The sequence below is a fragment of the Pseudonaja textilis genome, chromosome 3 (genome assembly GCF_049901715.1).
Source record: "Pseudonaja textilis isolate UNSWEBS1 chromosome 3, rPseTex1.2, whole genome shotgun sequence".
NCBI lineage: Eukaryota > Metazoa > Chordata > Lepidosauria > Squamata > Elapidae > Pseudonaja > Pseudonaja textilis.
This window is the reverse complement of record NC_141992.1, coordinates 79,767,978-79,786,286: the sequence shown is the minus strand read 5'-3', so window position 1 is coordinate 79,786,286 and position 18,309 is coordinate 79,767,978. Positions and strand designations below refer to the sequence as shown.

Sequence of the window (18,309 nt, the reverse complement as noted above, 5' to 3'; positions counted from 1 at the left end):
TACCAGAAGAAAACACACACTAACCGCTATCTACATGCACTCTCACACCACCACCCAGCACAGATCAATTCCGTAGCCAAGACACTCATCTCCAGAACAAAATGCTTAGCCGATGAACAACACCAAAAACCGAACTACACACTCTCACCAACGTACTTACAGCCAATGGATTCCAAAGAAAGAAGATTACCCACCTAATCCAAAAAGAAACCCCAACCAAAATCCAAGACAGAGAACAAGAAAACGGCAAAGCCCTCCTCCCATATATAAAAGGCACTACAGACAAAATCAGCAAGATCCTCCAAAAACACAACATCAAAACAGCATTCTGCACAAACAGAAAAATATCCACCATCCTAAGAAACCCCAAAGACAAAATCGAATTAGAAAACCAAGGAGTATACGAAATCCCTGCACTGCCTGCCCTACCACATACATTGGACAAACTAACAGAAGAATAAATGCACGCATTGAAGAACATAAGAACTCAATCAAAAAGAAGAAACGACCTCTTCCTGGTCCAACACCTCAAAGCCACAGGACATGAAATTGATTTTAAAAATACCAGAACTATCGCCAAAACCGAACACTTCAACAGCAGAATAATCAGAGAAGCCATAGAGATAGAAAAACGCCCACACAGCATGAACAAACGAGATGACACCTCCCGCCTTCCAGCCATTTGGAAACCCGCCCTCATGAACAGACGAGTACCTAACATGAAGAAGGACACCAGACCCACACCCATGAGAGCCACACAAGATGCCACCACCACACTTCCATGTAGAAAACAGACTCTCACCCACTCAGAAGATGAGACACGACCATGGACCAGAAGCTGCACTACAGCTGCATCACTACCCACTTCAAACCCTCCGAGCCATACATGAAGCAAACCGACACCCACTATGAAGATGCAACAGGACCACGAACTAGAAGCCAAACAGCAAGATCACAACTCACCAGCTCAAATCCCCAGCAACTAAGACTAACCAGAGCACAGCCAAGCCCCCACCTGAACAGAACACGCCCAACCAATCAGAACACGGCAAACCCCCAACCAATCAGAACACAACCAAACCCCTACCAATGAGAACACACCCCCACCCAATCAGAACACAGCCAAGCCCCCACCCAATCAAGTCCCACCCCACTGGCAGTTAAAAGGAGGAAGCAGCTGCAATCTCACATTACTCTGAAAAGCACAGAGCCGGAGACAGAAGCCTGAAGATGATGAATGAGACTTCATCGAAACGTTGCCTAGATACTTCGAATCTTACGCGGAGAAAACCCGAACAACCAAAGATCCACATATAAATACCCGCGAACCTCAGAAAACAAATATATATATATATATATATATATATATATATATATATATATACACACACACACATACACATACACATATACATATATATATACACACACACACACACACACACACATACATACAGATATACACACACATATATGTATGGTATTTGTGTGAAAACATAAGAAAACATACATATATACATATATACACAAACACACATACACAAGTATTAACTCTCCCCGCCCCCCTTATCTTTCTTTTGCATAAACCATTTCCAACCTGCACCAGCAGGAATAATGAATGCAAACACTGGAAGCCTCTTAGATGTGTAGTCAGTAGGGAACAACTTGGCTACAAGCATTTTTACATATCTTCCAGCAACAGGAAAATCAAAGAGTCAATTGCTCAATTTTAGAGCCCAAGGCTATCCTGTGGATTTATAAGACCCTTGGAAGAAACCACAAACTAATAATACACCAAAATTATTATTCCATAAACATGCATATATAACTGTAGTAGGTTTTGCACTCCTCGCATATGGATTTTCTTTTAATATTTTACACATTTCTACTATACAAATCCCTATTTATTGTCCCAAAGCACCATTTTAGGAGAATCAGTCTGATATTAAGTTATAATTCTCATTTCAGTGTGCCCCAGAACTCTTCTTGATTGTTTTCATTTGAATTCCCAAAGCAGTATATCCCATAGCTTGCTGTAACTTAACATTTAAATTTCATACCTCTTCCATACTTCTAACTCACTCCTTACATTTCCTTTCAACCACCTTTATTCCTAACCTTTCTTCTTGAAGAGGTAAAAAGGGCACATGGCCAAATTAGCTCCTAAATATGTATGTATGTATGTATGTATGTATGTATGTATGTATGTATGTAATTCAGCTTTATTCGGGTATTTTCCCACATCATTATAGTTGTGCTTTTAAAGTTGTAGTGACGTTTTGGCAGAATTTCATCTGCCATCATCAGGCTTGTATATTGTGTTTGTCTGGCAAACACAATACACAAGCCTGATGATGGCAGTTGAGATTCTGCCGAAACGTCGCTACAACTTTAAAAGCACAACTATAATGATGTGGGAAAATACCCGAACAAAGCTGAATAACATACATATAAATACCCGTGAAAACTTAAGAATATATATATATATAATAGAATTTATGATAGGGTTGTGCAATAAGTTTGATTTGAACCTGATTAAGTACTACAGAAAATAGATTGATTCAACATTTTTGTTCAGTTTCTTACATTATATTAATGAAACAAATGATCCTTTTTATCATAGAAGGCTTAATGGTATTATGTCAAACAATGCAATATTGGGTTTTCAATTCAATTGTATAGAATGTGAAGGATGTGTGTTTGTGTTTTATTTTTATGGTTATAATGTATAATTTAATTTAATTTCATTGTATGAGGTGCAATGACAATAAACTAAACTAAACTAAACACTAAACTAAACTATACACTTTCATTGAGTAATGAGAGTGGAACTAGAGGGGTGAAGAAATACCAAAAAAAAAAAAAAAAAACCAGAATAGGATAATTCCATGCATATTGGGCAAATACTTCAGGAAGGAGAGGACTAGAGAAAATGACTGCAGATGCTGTAATGTCCTGGTTAGGAAAAAGATGGAAAAAAATTCTGAAATTCAACATTTTGAGTTGATGGATGGGGATTAGCAAAAGCAAGAAATCTCTTATAGAAAAATGACTGTCTCAACAGGTGCAGAAATATAACTGAAGATCTCAGAGGAAGAACATTATCGGTTATAAATGGGAGAAATGTTTTTTTTAATCATTTGAGAAAATGCCAAGTGAGACAGAAACATAGTTATGTTATGTATGGAAAAATACATAGGAAAGCAGTTTTTTAAAAATATGTCTCAATGTGTTCCTTTTGGAATACCCTCAAGTTCCAAAGCAGCCTGGACTATTGTTGTGTGTTGTATCATTTTATTGCTTATTTATAAAAGCATTTTGCCTTCTATGTACATTCCATAAATATATCCTGGAATCTATGCCAACTTTGTCCAATATATTTTCCTGATTGAATATTACAAGAAGTAAGCACCGGTTGGGAAAGGCTAATTTAGGCCAAAGCAGAACCTCAAGATTTAATGTAACATCAGATAATTTGGTTGTGGGAATAAAGACAGCAACAGCACTATGTAAAAAAAAAAAGCATCTTTGGAAATGTAGGGAAAAAATTACACACACACAAACACACACACACATACAGTATGTTGCATTCAGATTTAATCAGATCTATGAAATGCAACAAATTGTTGCTTTACATGTGGATTACATGTTTAATTATTTTTAGCAGGTAGGCTAAGTCTACCTGAAACATTTAAACTAATCCATGCAAATGCTGAACTCTTTGATGCAATAGTCTCTTTATCAAAGAAAATCATAATCAGATGTTGTAGTGAGAGAAGAGAGAGAGGGGAAATGAAGAAATTTCTGTTTTTTTCTCCTCCACTTTTGCAATATGACTCTTCCCTATAAACAAATTCTGCGCCTTTAGAGATGGTTATGGTTTCCTTAACTCTGTATTCACTAGGTTCTTTATTTCTTTAGATATAAAAGCAGGCGTTTTAAATTTGTTATGCTTAGCAATTGAACCCTACACTTGTCTTGTGAAGTATCCTATTATAATATTTCATGTTTGTTCTCATTCCTAACAGTTCCATATGCTGACTTTTGTGAAGAGTTCCTTTTAAAAACAAAGCTTGGCACTAGAAGCAACTAAAAAAATATACTTTCCTCTATTTCAACTAATTGGGTTTCTAACACTCAGGGAGTTTGGACCAAGGTCTTCTATTATCATACCATGGGAGTTTTTCTAGCTGGACATATACATGACTGCACTTTAGGAGCTGAAATGACAGAACCAATAGCTTAGAAAGAGGTCACCCAAGTCCATCTGTGTTCCCACACAGATTCCCCATCACTTCTTAGTGTAGTTTCAACTAACCATAAAATACCACCATTGTAGCTAACCTTCTGTAAAATGCCTATGAGCATCATGTTGCTTGTATGGCTGTTCCCCAGAGAGGCTAGTCAGCATTAAGAATGTATAAAGTACAATTCTGTCCGAGCATTTTGGCAACTATTTGTTATGATATTGCTTCCTGTCAAGCGCATAATGCAATTTTGTCTTCCATACAAATAAACACTGTGTGTAATCTCAGACACTTGTCACTTCCCCCATTTTTGGCACTAAATATTTAAACAGGAAGAGACCAGGGAATTCCAAGCTAGCAATTCACTCCTTGTGTTCTAGCCCTCAGCTAGAACTATCAATGAAATGGTGCTGTACAGCAACAGAGAAATGAAAGAGACTAAAAATCTTACCTGTCCACAAGCCAGTCCCATGCCTCTTTCTCCCATGCCATGCGGACATGATAAATTCAACTCCAGGGCATCTGCTCCAGAAGCCTACATGATACACAGAAAAAGGTGGGGGGCATAAAATATTCACTGCCAAATGCTTGAGCACTTTAGTGAAGGTAATTTCTCAAATGACAACCTGATATGTAATTTGCAGTACATGCAATATTTTCTCCCCCTACAACAATATTTATTTTAGCTCATTACTAATTTCACACATAAAATATTTCAGAGCAACAGACAATCAAATAAAAACAAAGGGAATATCCAAAGAAAGGCATCACTTTATATTAAAAGGGGTAGTTAACTTTCTACTTTTCCTAAACTAATTCTGAATTAAATTTCAACAATTCTGAAAATATTGTCAAATGAATGGTGCAATAAGCTCGTACAATTCAGACAACAGATTCAAAATGTGTTTACATCAAACTATTGCACACATTTCCACGTGCAATAGTTTGATGTAAAAAATATCTCAGGTATTTTAAACTGTCAGCAAGATGAACACATTCTCCCAATATGTTGGTTTCCTGCACCAGAAGATTTGCTTACAATTGCTATTAGTAACTGGGTGCTAGTGGTGGCCTGTTTCCAGTGTTCAATGTATTTCTTTCACGTTGGTTTATAACACAGAAACAAATTTTAGAGAATATGATTTATCTAGATCACTACATTAGAAATCCTGAAGGAATGGAACTCTTGGAAGGCATGCACAAATTTAGTACATATGCCTGGAACTGAACATTAAAAGAACAAGTGAGTGGTGGATGGCAGGAAGCAATCAGAATTAGAGTAAATGCCAAGCAACTTGACTGAGTCCTCTTTATCTGAAATATATTTGTTTTCGCCAGAGGTCTGTCAATTTCTACTGAATGCCATTTATCCACCCCTTTATTTATTCACTGATTTATATCCCGCTTTAATTCCAGGAGCCAAAGATTATATACAGAACCCTTCAGTTTTTCTCCAATAAAAACCCTTGGAGTTGGGCTAGTAGCTCATGTAGTTGGCTTCCAACGGGCAATGTAGGTTCAGCTAATCTGAAGTGTAAGACTATACAGTACATTTCCTATAGTATGTGCCCTGGGGACAAAGTTAACCAAACTTCTTCAGAGGTTAGATTGTATTTTCTTTAGACATATGATCACGTTCATGAAAAAGTTTTTATTTTGTCCCAACAGATTTTCTATGATAATGAATTATAAAGATTCTACCCAGAGGTGGTGTTCAGCAGGTTCTGACCAGTTCTGGAGAACCAGTAGTGGAAATTTTGAGTAGTTCGGAGAACCTGCAAATTCTACCTCTCAGTGGAGATTTTACGGTATCCTTCCCCTGCCACACCCACCAAGCCACGCCACGCCACACCCACCAAGCCACGCTCACAGAACCGGTAGTAAAAATTTTTGAATCCCACCACTGATTCTACCTATCATGATTAAATTAGCTTTACCCTGAAGATTTTTATTCAATGATCATCAAATAAACCTCTATATGATGCAAATTTTAGGAAATGTGTACTTGAAATGAAGGCCATTAACTCCATGCTTTATCTACATCATTACTTTAGAATCATTATGGCCTGCAAAGCATTTTTGTCAGGGACTCTTACCTGAAGAGAAAAGGGGAGAGTAGCCAAAAGCTACCTTGCCTCTTCCTAGTAGCCTGAAGTCATTCACTAGAAACTCTCAGTTCATGAAGCATGTTTTTACAGAATGCTTCAAACCAGGGTTCCCCCAAATGGGTAATGTTGACCATTAAGGATCAATGGGACTATCCATTGTTGTTATTGTTGTGGTGGTGGTGGTTAGTTGCACAGTCAGACAAATATTTACACTGGATTTGAAATTTTTATCCACCTATAGAGTCCTCAAGATTCTGGGATAGGCGATGTTGTTTAATGGTGTTAAAGGTATTGTCACAGGAAAAAGCTCTTACACATAAAGCTGCTTTTTGCAACTGAATGTTGGTGATTTTGGCAATGCTGATAAGCTCCAAGTGATGCTTAGTTGTTATGGGATTGCACTCAAAGAGCCTATTACTGTCGGCACTATCTTTGCTTTCTTTTGCCATATTCATCTTGTCAATTGGGAGCTGATCTTTTGTTCCTCTGCTATTTGGGAAGTTTTCCTTTGTTCAAATGGAGAAATCTTTTCTTCAACTAAATGCTGTTGGATTGCATCGGCTTCCACACCAATTAGCAATCTGAATTTTGTTGGTAAGCAGGTTGGTAAACCTGTAGTTGCCCGGTGCTGCCCCTTTTGTTGGATCTTTCATTATCAGGTAGGTTTTGCCTGATTCAGTTTCACTTCCTTGCAATTGGTTGTTAAACTGATTGGCAATGAATTAGTGCAGACCAGACAGATGTTTCAATCAAGAATATGCAGTTTTTCTTCCTATAGTGCCAATGAATTCTTGATCTTCCTTAACCTTCCCCTCCATCACCATTTCTGCTGTTATTACAAGTTCTTTCATTTCAGCTTATTTTTTTTATTCTTTATTCATCTCCTTTATCTAAGCTGCATTTTTGTTGTAATTTTTGGGGTTGTCCCATAACTGTGCTCAGAACTGCACTGTATCTTCTTCATCATTGACTGGTTTTGTTTTGTTTTCAAGCTTTGTATATTTGTGACAGATAAACATCTTTTCTTCCAGAAGTCCTGCAATTGCTGGCCCTGGTTGCACAGCCAGTAGTCCTGAGCCTTGTAGCTATTCGTCACACAGGAACTTCAATACTTGGTGCAGTCTTTATTGACTCTTTGTGATGACCAATCCAATCACTCTTAGCACAGAATATGTATATATGAATGTTTATGCATGTATGTTGTATATATATGTATATACAGTATGGGATTATATATTTTATATATGTGAGTGTATTTGTGTATGTGTTTGTATTCACCTCCCTTTTCCTATTTTATATTGATGATTGTGTGCTATTAGGTTAGTGTAAACTCTTAGTGACTACATAATTTATATTAACATTTTTAATTTTTATAACTTTATAACTGTTTCTTAATAATATGTTATTTGTATACCAGTTAAAATGACTACATAAAAGGAAGTATTAAATATTTTAATTTTACTAAATAAATGAATAATAAACAAGACATTAGCTTAACTAATAGCAACTGTGGATGCTTATCTTTGGATTGTCTGCAGGTCTAGTCTTCTCAAAATCCAAAATATATATAACTCCAAGAACGGTTTAAGGATCAAGGGTTGTTTTTTCTTTTAAATAATTTGGCCTAACTCCATCTAGTCTTATATGCTTATGCTGACTTAACAAACTAGGATGTTTGATTAAAAAAAATCTGACAAAATTAGAATTTGATTTGTAATTTGTACTCTGAGTGACAGAAATGATTTTTGCATGCTGTGTAGTGATGGTTCAAAAATTCCAAAGAGATCAATCATGAAAAATGCTATTTATATTTTTCTTAAAGCCTTTCCTTTCTTCTTGAACATCTTAACCTATGCATGTGCTGTTATTATTTTTGTTCTCCACATCGGTGACAAGTTGACCTTTTGTATATATAGGTTGGCCTCCTGTGGAGACCAGACTGACTACCCTCTAGAGTTTATGTACCTGGGAGGTCATAAATACTTGACAGTGAAATGTTTAACATTTTAAAAAATGTTCTTTTTATAGGCCCATAACATAAAAGGCAATAGTGACAGTTTGTAAAACTGCAATGGTTTTATTGTTTCTAGGATATTGGATAGTATCTTAGAGCACAATTATATATTAAAAGCACAATTAAATTTCACTTTCTACATTTACAGATACCATATGTTGTATGTATGTATCTATGCATGTGTGTGTATGTGTGTGTGTGTGTGTCTAGAGAGAGAGAGAGAGAGAGAGAGAGAGAGAGAGAGAGATCGATCTTTGGTTATTCGGGTTTTCTCCCGCATAAAATTGGAAGTATCTAGGCGACATTTCGATGAAGTTTGAAACACAAGCTCTAGAAAAATATGATCACAAACCCAAACTCTGGCTCAGATATGTAGATGACACCTTCATAATCTGGCCACACGGGAAAGAAAAACTGAACTACTTCCTAACACACCTCAACAGCCTACACCCCAAAATACAATTCACCATGGAAACAGAAGCTAACAATCAACTTCCCTTCCTAGATGTCTTAGTATACAAAAAATCCAATGGCTCCCTAGGACACACCATCTACCAGAAGAAAACACATACAAACCGCTATCTACATGCACTCTCACACCACCACCCAGCACAGATCAATTCCGTAGCCGAGACACTCATCTCCAGAACAAAATGCTTTGCTGACGAACAACACCTAAAAACCGAACTACACACTCTCACTAACGTACTAACAGCCAATGGATTCCAAAGAAAGAAGATTACCCACCTAACCCAAAGAGAAACCCCAACCAAAATCCAAGACAGAGAACAAGAGAACGGCAAAGCCTTCCTCCCATATATAAAAGGCACTACAGGCAAAATTAGAAAGATCCTCCAAAAGCACAACATTAAAACAGCATTCTGCACAAACAGAAAAATATCCACCATCCTAAGAAACCCTAAAGACAAAATCGAATTAGAAAACCAAGGAGTATACAAAATCCCTTGCACCGCCTGCCCACCACATACATCGGACAAACTAACAGAAGAATAAGTGCATGCATTGAAGAACACAAGAACTCAATCAAAAAAGAAGAACCAGCCTCTTCCCTGGTCCAACACCTCAAAGCCACAGGACATGAGATTGACTTTAAAAATACCAGAACTACCGCCAAAACCGAACACTTCAACAACAGATTAATCAGAGAAGCCATAGATATAGAAAAACGCCCACACAGCATGAATAAACGAGATGATACCTCCCGCCTACCAGCCATTTGGAAACCCACCCTCATGAACAAACGAGTACCTAACATGAAGAATGACACCAGACCCACACGCATAAGGGCCACACAAGAAGCTACCACCACACTTCCATGTAGAAAGCAGACTCACACCCACACAGAAGATGAGACACGACCATGGACCAGAAGCTGTACCGCAGCTGCATCGCTACCCGCTTCAAACCCCTCCGACCCATACATGAAGCGAACTGATGCCCACCATGAAGATGTGGCATGACCACGAATGCGAAGCCAAACAGCAGGATCACAGCTCACCAGCTCAAATCCCCCAGCAACTAAGACTAACCTGAGCACAACCAAGCCCCCACCTGAACAGAACACACCCCCAGCCAATCAGAACACAGCCAAACCCCCAACCAATGAGAACACACCCCCACCCAATCAGAACACACCCAAGCCCCCACCCAATCAAGTCACACCCCCACTAGCAGTTAAAAGGAAGAAGCAGCTGCAAACTCACATTACTCCGAGAAGCACAAAGCCGAAGACACAAGCCTGAAGATGATGAATGAGACTTCATCAAAATGTCGCCTAGATACTTCCAATTTTACGCGGGAGAAAACCCAAATAACCAAAGATCCACATACAAATATCCGCGAAAACCTCAGAAAACAAATACACACACACACACACATATATATATACTGTGTGTGTGTGTGTGTGTGTGTGTGTGTGCTACAAATTCCAAGTATTTGACAAAGTTACTTTCATTTATGCAAGATGATATTTAAACTATAGAAAAACCAACAAAGTGGTATTATGTACAGCGACTTTTATGTGGTATTTTTCTCCTCCTTTATTTTAAATCTGTATTAGAACCAGAAAAGCATTAAATGAGCCTTTTATACTTTAAATATTCAAGAGTTTTATATTCAAAATTTCTTCCACTGCTGTCAAACTGGAGTGCCTGAAGGCAAGGTAAGATCAAGTTAGGTTCTCAAAGGTAGAATTAAATTTTATCAAGGCATCCGTCATAATATGCATGTTGCTTAAAATGCAAATAAAAAAGCATAGAAATTCAAAGGCTACAGAATTTTCAGGTAGCATGCAAAGTCCAGGGGACCATTTCTATGGAATAGATTCATTTAATTTACATTTCTATCATTTTAATGAAAACACAGAACAAACAAGCAATCACAGATACATTTTAAACCCTCATTTTTCATTTGAATTTCTTCTTTCACACAATTATAGAGTAAGGGGAAAGAAAAAAAAAAGAGGAAAGAGGGAGAAAAGAGAAGACATATTAGTAAGTCATTACCTCAGCCATTTTTGAAAGCTCAGTCCAATCATTCTTATTATAGCTGCACATGATGCTGGCAATGACAATCTGAAAAGATAAGTATGAAATTCAGTTGTCTAGATAATAAACTAAAGTTAGGAAAATCTGCTTGGAAATCTTCTGTCTCTATTGTTTAACTACAATTGCATTTTTCTGCTATGCGTATCTATTGAAGAACAAGTCCTATTAAATTCAATTGATCTTAGTCTCAGGTAAATGCATAAATGGATTATATCAAAATCTCTTTTAATATGCATTTCTAAAATAATTTGAAGAAAGTACATGGAAGATACGTGAGAAACTGTCAGAAATATAATTGAGAACTGAATGGACAATATACTCTTAAACTGATTACAGGTATTTTGAAATCTACATTAAAAGAAATTGAAAAATGAAAAACTTCAAATGTCTTTCTGTCTTACTGATCAAAACTTCATCCCATTCATAGAAACCTTGTAGATACAATGTCCGTTCCAGGTACTGGATGTACAGAACAGCTATTAGAAATAATGGATAGCTGTGATATAAGTGTGTCAAATAACAACTATGAACAAATATGAGATTCCTAGAAGAATATAGTAACCCTAACATGCAAGAAATATATTGACAACAATATATCCAAAGACAGTGCCGTGACTTGACAAGTAATAAGATTAACTCTGATAGAAAGCAGCTGCTCTACCAGTAGCAACTACAAGTGGAAGCATGTAGGCTAGAACAGCTGTGGCAGATATACAGTATATTGGCAATGATAAAATACATCCATACAAAAAAATAAACAGGGATGCAGAAGACAATGGAAAATCATTGCACTGTAGTTTCTCACGAAAAGTAACCAGTGGGTAAAACAATTACCATCATAATAGAAGAACTAAAGAACTGATGGTCTCTTAAGTTTTGAGATATGATTTCAAATGAGTAAGAATATCCTGACAGTTGAAGTCTCTGCAAGCCAGTGTCATTTTTGTGTGTGTACAGCTGTGAAATTTCCACACTGAGATTTAGAAGTTTTGCATGTAAAAGTTTTGCACACAAAAACCTGGGTTCAAAAATGTCCTTCCTTCAGACAGTAAATAACCATTTGCCCCCAATAGTAACATTTTGTTTGTGTGATTTATTTGCAATGTTTATTTGTAATATTAATAGACTCCCCAATCAACTGAGTCTCTGGATGTTATACAACAAAGAAAGAGGACATAGGGCGACTCATCACCCAGCTTCAAATTCAAATTCCCACAATACCTGATAGTGTTTAGGTATATTTGTACTTGTACAGACATGCATTCAAACTGAGAGCTAGGCAACCTAATCACCATTTTAGTGTTAGCTTGTGGTGTTGGAAGATCTATCATTAACAGCCACTCAACTGTCCATTCAGCAATATGCAATTCACCTTCACTTTAGAACTCTCAATATCTTGCCAACATATTATGAATTCTTTTAAAATTATTATTTGTAGAGCAACTTACATCATGGCACACATAACAAACCAAGTGTGTGGCTGACTGATCAATTTTATGCCTACAAATGTGTAATTCTACATCTGGAGACGCTGAAAATTTTGCCACATTAGATTGAAAATCTCTGATGAAACTGTTGGATAGCAAGAAAAACTTGGACAAGGATTTTGATTAGAAAGAAGATGAAGAAAGCATGTATGCTGGCATCAGTGCTTTGAGACAATGGAATGTTAAAATAAAGAGATTGTGAAAAATTCCTTAGATTGTGGGATGCTTTCATTAATCAATTGTTTTAATTTATAAATTTATTATACTGACTTGCCGAGGATTTTGATTTTTTTCCCTTGAATCGTCCTTCATTTTTCAGAACTATGTAATGTCATACTGTTCTCTGAAGAGTATAATCAAAGTAACTCTTTTTATCTAAAAAATCCCTTGCATGGATATGTGACATATTTATTTTCGACATGGCTGAATTCCAGACATTCCTATATACTGTGTAACTGCCCATGGGTAAACACCATAGTTGCGGAAATAAACAAAGATTTATCTTTTGATTAACGTTTACTGCTACGCAATTCATTGAAAATTATTTTTTACATTAATTAAAGAAGTAATGGATCTGAAGGAACCAGATTCAACATTCAAAGTAAAACCAGAGTCCCAGATGCTTCTTCTGTAATTATCAGAATTTTTCTCTATGCACAATTTCTATTTCCTATTCCATGTTCTATTCATTAATCTATTGTTGGAATTTATGCTTCTTGCAAATATTTATTTGATAAAAGTTTAAAGTCCTTTAAAAGTTGATTTCAGGTTTATTAATTCTGTGCTTCTCAATAATTGAGAATTTCTATAAAATACTTTTCTCAGTAAACAAAGGGTTTATTTGGAGCCTCCACATGAGTAAAAGTAATGTAGTTGAGTATGACAAAGCATTTTTAGTTTAGAAACATGACTAAAGTGCAAGGAATTATATTTGCATTCTCTTCTACCTGCTGTGTTTTGTATCCTTCTCTCCTATTATAAGCAAATGGTTAGATGATAGAAGCCTCTGTTCAGAACCTTATTTAAAACCTTGTTTCTTCTGCTTATTTTGTTTTGTGGTGGAGTTTTAGAAGGCGGCCTATGTCCACCTACTTTCCAGCTAAACCATCTGGCAGCACACTCTTGTCTCTTAAAAAGACAAGCTTCTTGTCCCTTAAAAATTTTTTTGTGGAGCCTCCAGGACTATGTACATTCTCCTTGCTGATAGATAGATGGAAAAATAGACAGACATGACAGGAATAAATCCTGCAGGCCTACTGTGCAGTTGAAATCATAAGACAGAATTAAATTTGGTTAAGCCTAAGTATTGAAAAGGGGCAAGACACTAAATATATCCTTCATCTTGGATGTTGATGCATAAATTTTGCTCCTCAATCTATAGATGTTTATGTATTTAAAAATCTCACTCACACACAGTTTAGGCTGTCACAGAAGTACACAATTATGTCACAATAAAACTAAATCTTCAGATGATATATAATTTTTTGGGGGGTGGGGGAGGTTGCAGTAAGTTTTTCAAGTATCCAACTATTGCACCCCAGCATTTGTAAAGGCACAGTAACTAATATATATTTTACCAATTACCCCCCCCCCCTTTGTTGAAACAAATAGTGATTTCACTGAAATGTACTATTAACTTTTATCTGACAGCAACAATAGCCCATGTCTTTATAGCTTCATAATAGCTGAATGAGGGCTAGGCTGTGTTTTATCAAAATTATTTCAAAGATCTGATTTAAATCTTCCCTGTGGGAAAGTACTGATTGACAATTCTGTCCAAAAGTCTTTATTTTAAATGAGGGAATGCAAGAAGAAAAAGAAAAATGACTAATTGGATTACTGCCATATGTATGATTAGGAGTGGTTTAATCTTAACATTCTTTGACTGGAAATGTAATATTAGGCATTCTTTTTCATTTATTTTTAAAGAGATATTCAGAACTATTTATGACATTTAGTGCCTCTTGATTGCACTTAAACAGGTTTAGATCCAAATTAGTCAATATCAAAAATCCATTTGAGTAAAAACAGGTTGAATTAAATGGTTTGGAGTGACTGCATTATAATTATTACAACATAAAACATTTCCAGATTCCCTTCCCTGCAATTATATTGGGTCAAAGTTAATATGCTTTCTGGACTTAGTTGAATCTCCTAAAGTCCTTCAGTTACATTTTTAAAAATGCTTCACACTGCCAACATACTAGGAATCAGTATTTTAAGAATCTGACTATATTTTGAGATAGAAAACCCTATTCTGAAAATGTAACACTGAATTAATATGTAACAGGAACATCTTAGACTCATTGCCTTTTGTTCTTTAAATACCTCACCTCTGTCATCTTGAACAGCTCATCAAGTCCACTCATCCATGATATACTCACTCTTCTCCTTCATCTTGACCTGTGCACTATTCTGTCATATATTTGTCTTGCAATCCAATATTTTTTCATTCTCTTTGATCAAACCATCCCAACATATTTCTTTTGTACTGACCACTCACTTTTCTATGCAGTCCACAGTCATTCAGCACCTGTTCTGTTAGAACTTATCTCTTTTTCTTTTACTATATGTACTTTTTAAGACATCTACACCCACTACACTCAAATTATTTTTATTTTTCTCCTAAGATACCCAGTTCCCACTTCAATATAATTATGTAGACAGAAATCTTACACATATACTCTTATACACCTTCATCTTCACCTCTAATAACAAATAGCAATTTCATTTCAACTACTCTCATTAGTTATTTGTACATGCATTCACCTCCTTGAAAATTTCTTTCTCTTCTCCCAGTACTAAAAACTTATGTTTATAGCAAAAATATTCTGCATTTTCTCTCTTTTAATCTTAATTGTTCTTTGCTCTGTTTGACTACATTTTGGTGTCCATCTTTTTGTCTATATACATATTATATGAATATTTTCCTCTCATCCTCAATTTTATAGCACTCATTCTTTGGCATGCATTTTCCTCTCATTCTCTATTTTTATAATTCCTACTAGCTCAACCCCACATACTGATTATGACATTGTTCCAAGCAGTTTATACATCATCTTTCTTTATGTCCACTTATGTCTTCAAAAACATTTTAGCTTTTCTTTCCTTTTTCTTTGGCCAAGCTACCTATTTGTAAGATAGAAAAGATCTAGGTAAGGTGAACAGTTTTAGTTGTATCTGTGTCATATGCATATTCCCTGCTAATGATAAAGAAAATACCAATTAGTTTGGGAACCCTTAGGTGAGTATACCATTAATATAACTGCAGCCTGCATTTTATCGCAAACAAGGCTTTTCTGTGCAAGCTAAGATCTCTAACATAGAGACTAACATGCAAACCAGTACAAGTAGTCTTGAGTTATGATCAATGACCATTGAAAGTTATGCCATCATTAAGCCACATGGTCACATTATGTTTCACTTTATGACCACTTGGCTTAGTGATAGAGTTCCCAATCCCAATTGTTGTGATAACTTGAGGAATACTTGTATGCCTCTCATGGGAATAATGAAAATTACTAGTCTTTTTGCTATCCATGAACAAAGAGTTAATTCTTCTCAGGTTTTGGTTTTGCTATTACAAACAATATTTTTATTAAATTGATTAATCATTGTATCCTATTCAACTTTGAAGATTACACACACAAAAATGATATGGATTTTGAAAACACCATTTTCTAAAACTCTATTTCTATCTGTAACCCTTCTTCAAGTAGCAGAAAATTGTTTAAGTGCAATTATAATTATTTCAAAAATAGGAAGTTCATAGTTTATAATTAAGAAAATATATTTCAACACTGTGATTTCATTATTTCCATTAATTTTGCATTTATAAGATGAAAATAGCTCTTTCTGATGGAATTTATTTATTTATTATTTATCATATTTGGAGATCACCCATTTAATTTATAGAGTGACTCAAAACAGATATCTCATTTCAACTTTGTATGTTCCTATGGCATCAGTGCAGATTTAAAAAGCTTAACTGAATTAATATTTTTCTTCTTACATTTTTAGAATGTACATATAATTTAAAAGTATTCCTCTTTTATAAGATATAACCCATTATATTTTCTTATATCTAAAAACTGCTTTCTCCATGTAATAAAATTAGATAGGAAAAATATTTAAGAAAGATAATTCAATGGGGTTTTTTATTTTTCTCTTCTGATCAATATACAAACTTATTATTTTATCTGACCTATTCATTAATTAATTCTCTCACACATGAGAACAAGATCCACCTATTTATTCCATCCATCAGGCAAATATGATACATCTTAAAGTATAAGTGAACGGCAGCATACATATAGCAGTTGTACAGGATATGGAGAAGCCAAATCCAACCCATATAAATCCAACTGTAAATTGGATTCCCCATCCTGCTCATTACTGTTCAACATGGTGTCTATGTATGTATCCAATACAAATATAACACTAACCAACTTCTAATGTTATTAAAGGCAAAGAGAGAGATAGAGAGATAAATTATTGTTACTTATTATTATAGGCAAATGTTATTATTGAAACTGATATCATAAACACTGATCAAATAATGATTCTCTAAACTCAAGGAATTCTTTGTTAATATTGGAGACCTATTAGAAAAAATCCTTATCATCACATGTCTTCAAATATGTGACTGTCATTTTTACAAATTTGTTGCTATAAATATTTGAAAATCAGTTGAGTTTACATAAGGCTAGCTAGTTTACTAAGGACCTTGTGGTCAGTTGCATTCATGGTGAGATTTACATTAAGTATGCTATAGCAGTCTGTTAATTGATTTCATTACTTTCTATTTCTTAGGAAGCCAAGAGGTATTCCAGATTTCCCTTAGCCAGGGAAGACCCCTGAATTCACCCCAGTTCATTTTTAATCCATCAAATATATTAAACACCAGAGTGAGAATGCAGTATGCCATGCAAAATATGAAGGGATGATGTTGTTCTATCACAGGCTCATGGTTGTCATTTCTGCAGTGAAAACCAGAGCTAGACTTGATGGACAGATGGGCAGGTGAAAAGAATGTTCAATGGGACAGATGACGCACCATCATCAAGATCCCTGTCCCATCGCTGTAGCTCAACGCCAGGAACAAAGTCTTTTCAGCTACATTTCCTATAAGACTGACAGAATTTCAAGCTACCTCTTTTTATGGCCCTCTGGGCTGTTTTGATGCAACATTCAGCATTTAGCTGGTCAGAGGTAAGTCAGGTCTGCATCAGCTCCACCTCACTTTTTGTAGTCAGGTATTTATTTACTTGTTTGTTTGTTTGTTTGTAAAATTTACTGGTGGCCATCCATCTTATCATGGTGTATCTTCTTAATGACAGAAACTATGGAACGATGACTATTGGTTGCTTAGCATCAATTAACAACACCATGAAGTGAGGACTAGAAATAGCAAGAAAACCTACGATAGCTTGATGGGCAGCTATAAGCACTGCTCAGAATGAGAACAGGATTCCCTCCCCCCTTAATTTTCTGGTCCATTATATTTGCAAAGAAGAGCATAATACATCAACAAAGATGACTTATCTCAAGTTTATCATGACTTATGTCGCTGCTGGTGTAATTCACACAGAATTCCTTTATGGCAGACATTGATTCTAGGCATCAGATTTTGCATTGGGTTACTGATGTTTGTGATTTGAAAATAGATGTGAGCATTTAGAAAATAGATATGAGCTACTTTTAAATGTGTATTCATACACATCTAATGTGTATTCATACACATCTAATGTTTATAAATTATAAATTATTTTGGGGGTGCTTATTACAGGAATAAACAAAAATGCTGTTTCTCTTAAAATTATAAATATTTAAATATAATCAGAAGATTTAAAAAGAACACAGATACTGAAACTCCCCTTGTCCTAT

The 18,309-nt window shown here is 35.5% G+C and overlaps 1 protein-coding gene across 4 annotated transcripts in view; it reads right to left on the bottom strand.

The window, feature by feature from the left end:
• Positions 1-18,309, bottom strand: part of DPYD (dihydropyrimidine dehydrogenase) — a 641,531-nt gene that overhangs the window by 216,107 nt on the left and 407,115 nt on the right. For all 4 annotated transcript variants that reach the window (XM_087930179.1, XM_087930180.1, XM_087930177.1 and 1 more), the window contains 2 exons: positions 10,895-10,963; positions 4,699-4,782 (listed from right to left, as the gene is read on the bottom strand). In XM_087930179.1, the coding sequence (XP_087786305.1) occupies positions 4,699-4,782; positions 10,895-10,963 (153 nt within the window). The remainder of the gene's footprint in view (positions 1-4,698; positions 4,783-10,894; positions 10,964-18,309) is intronic.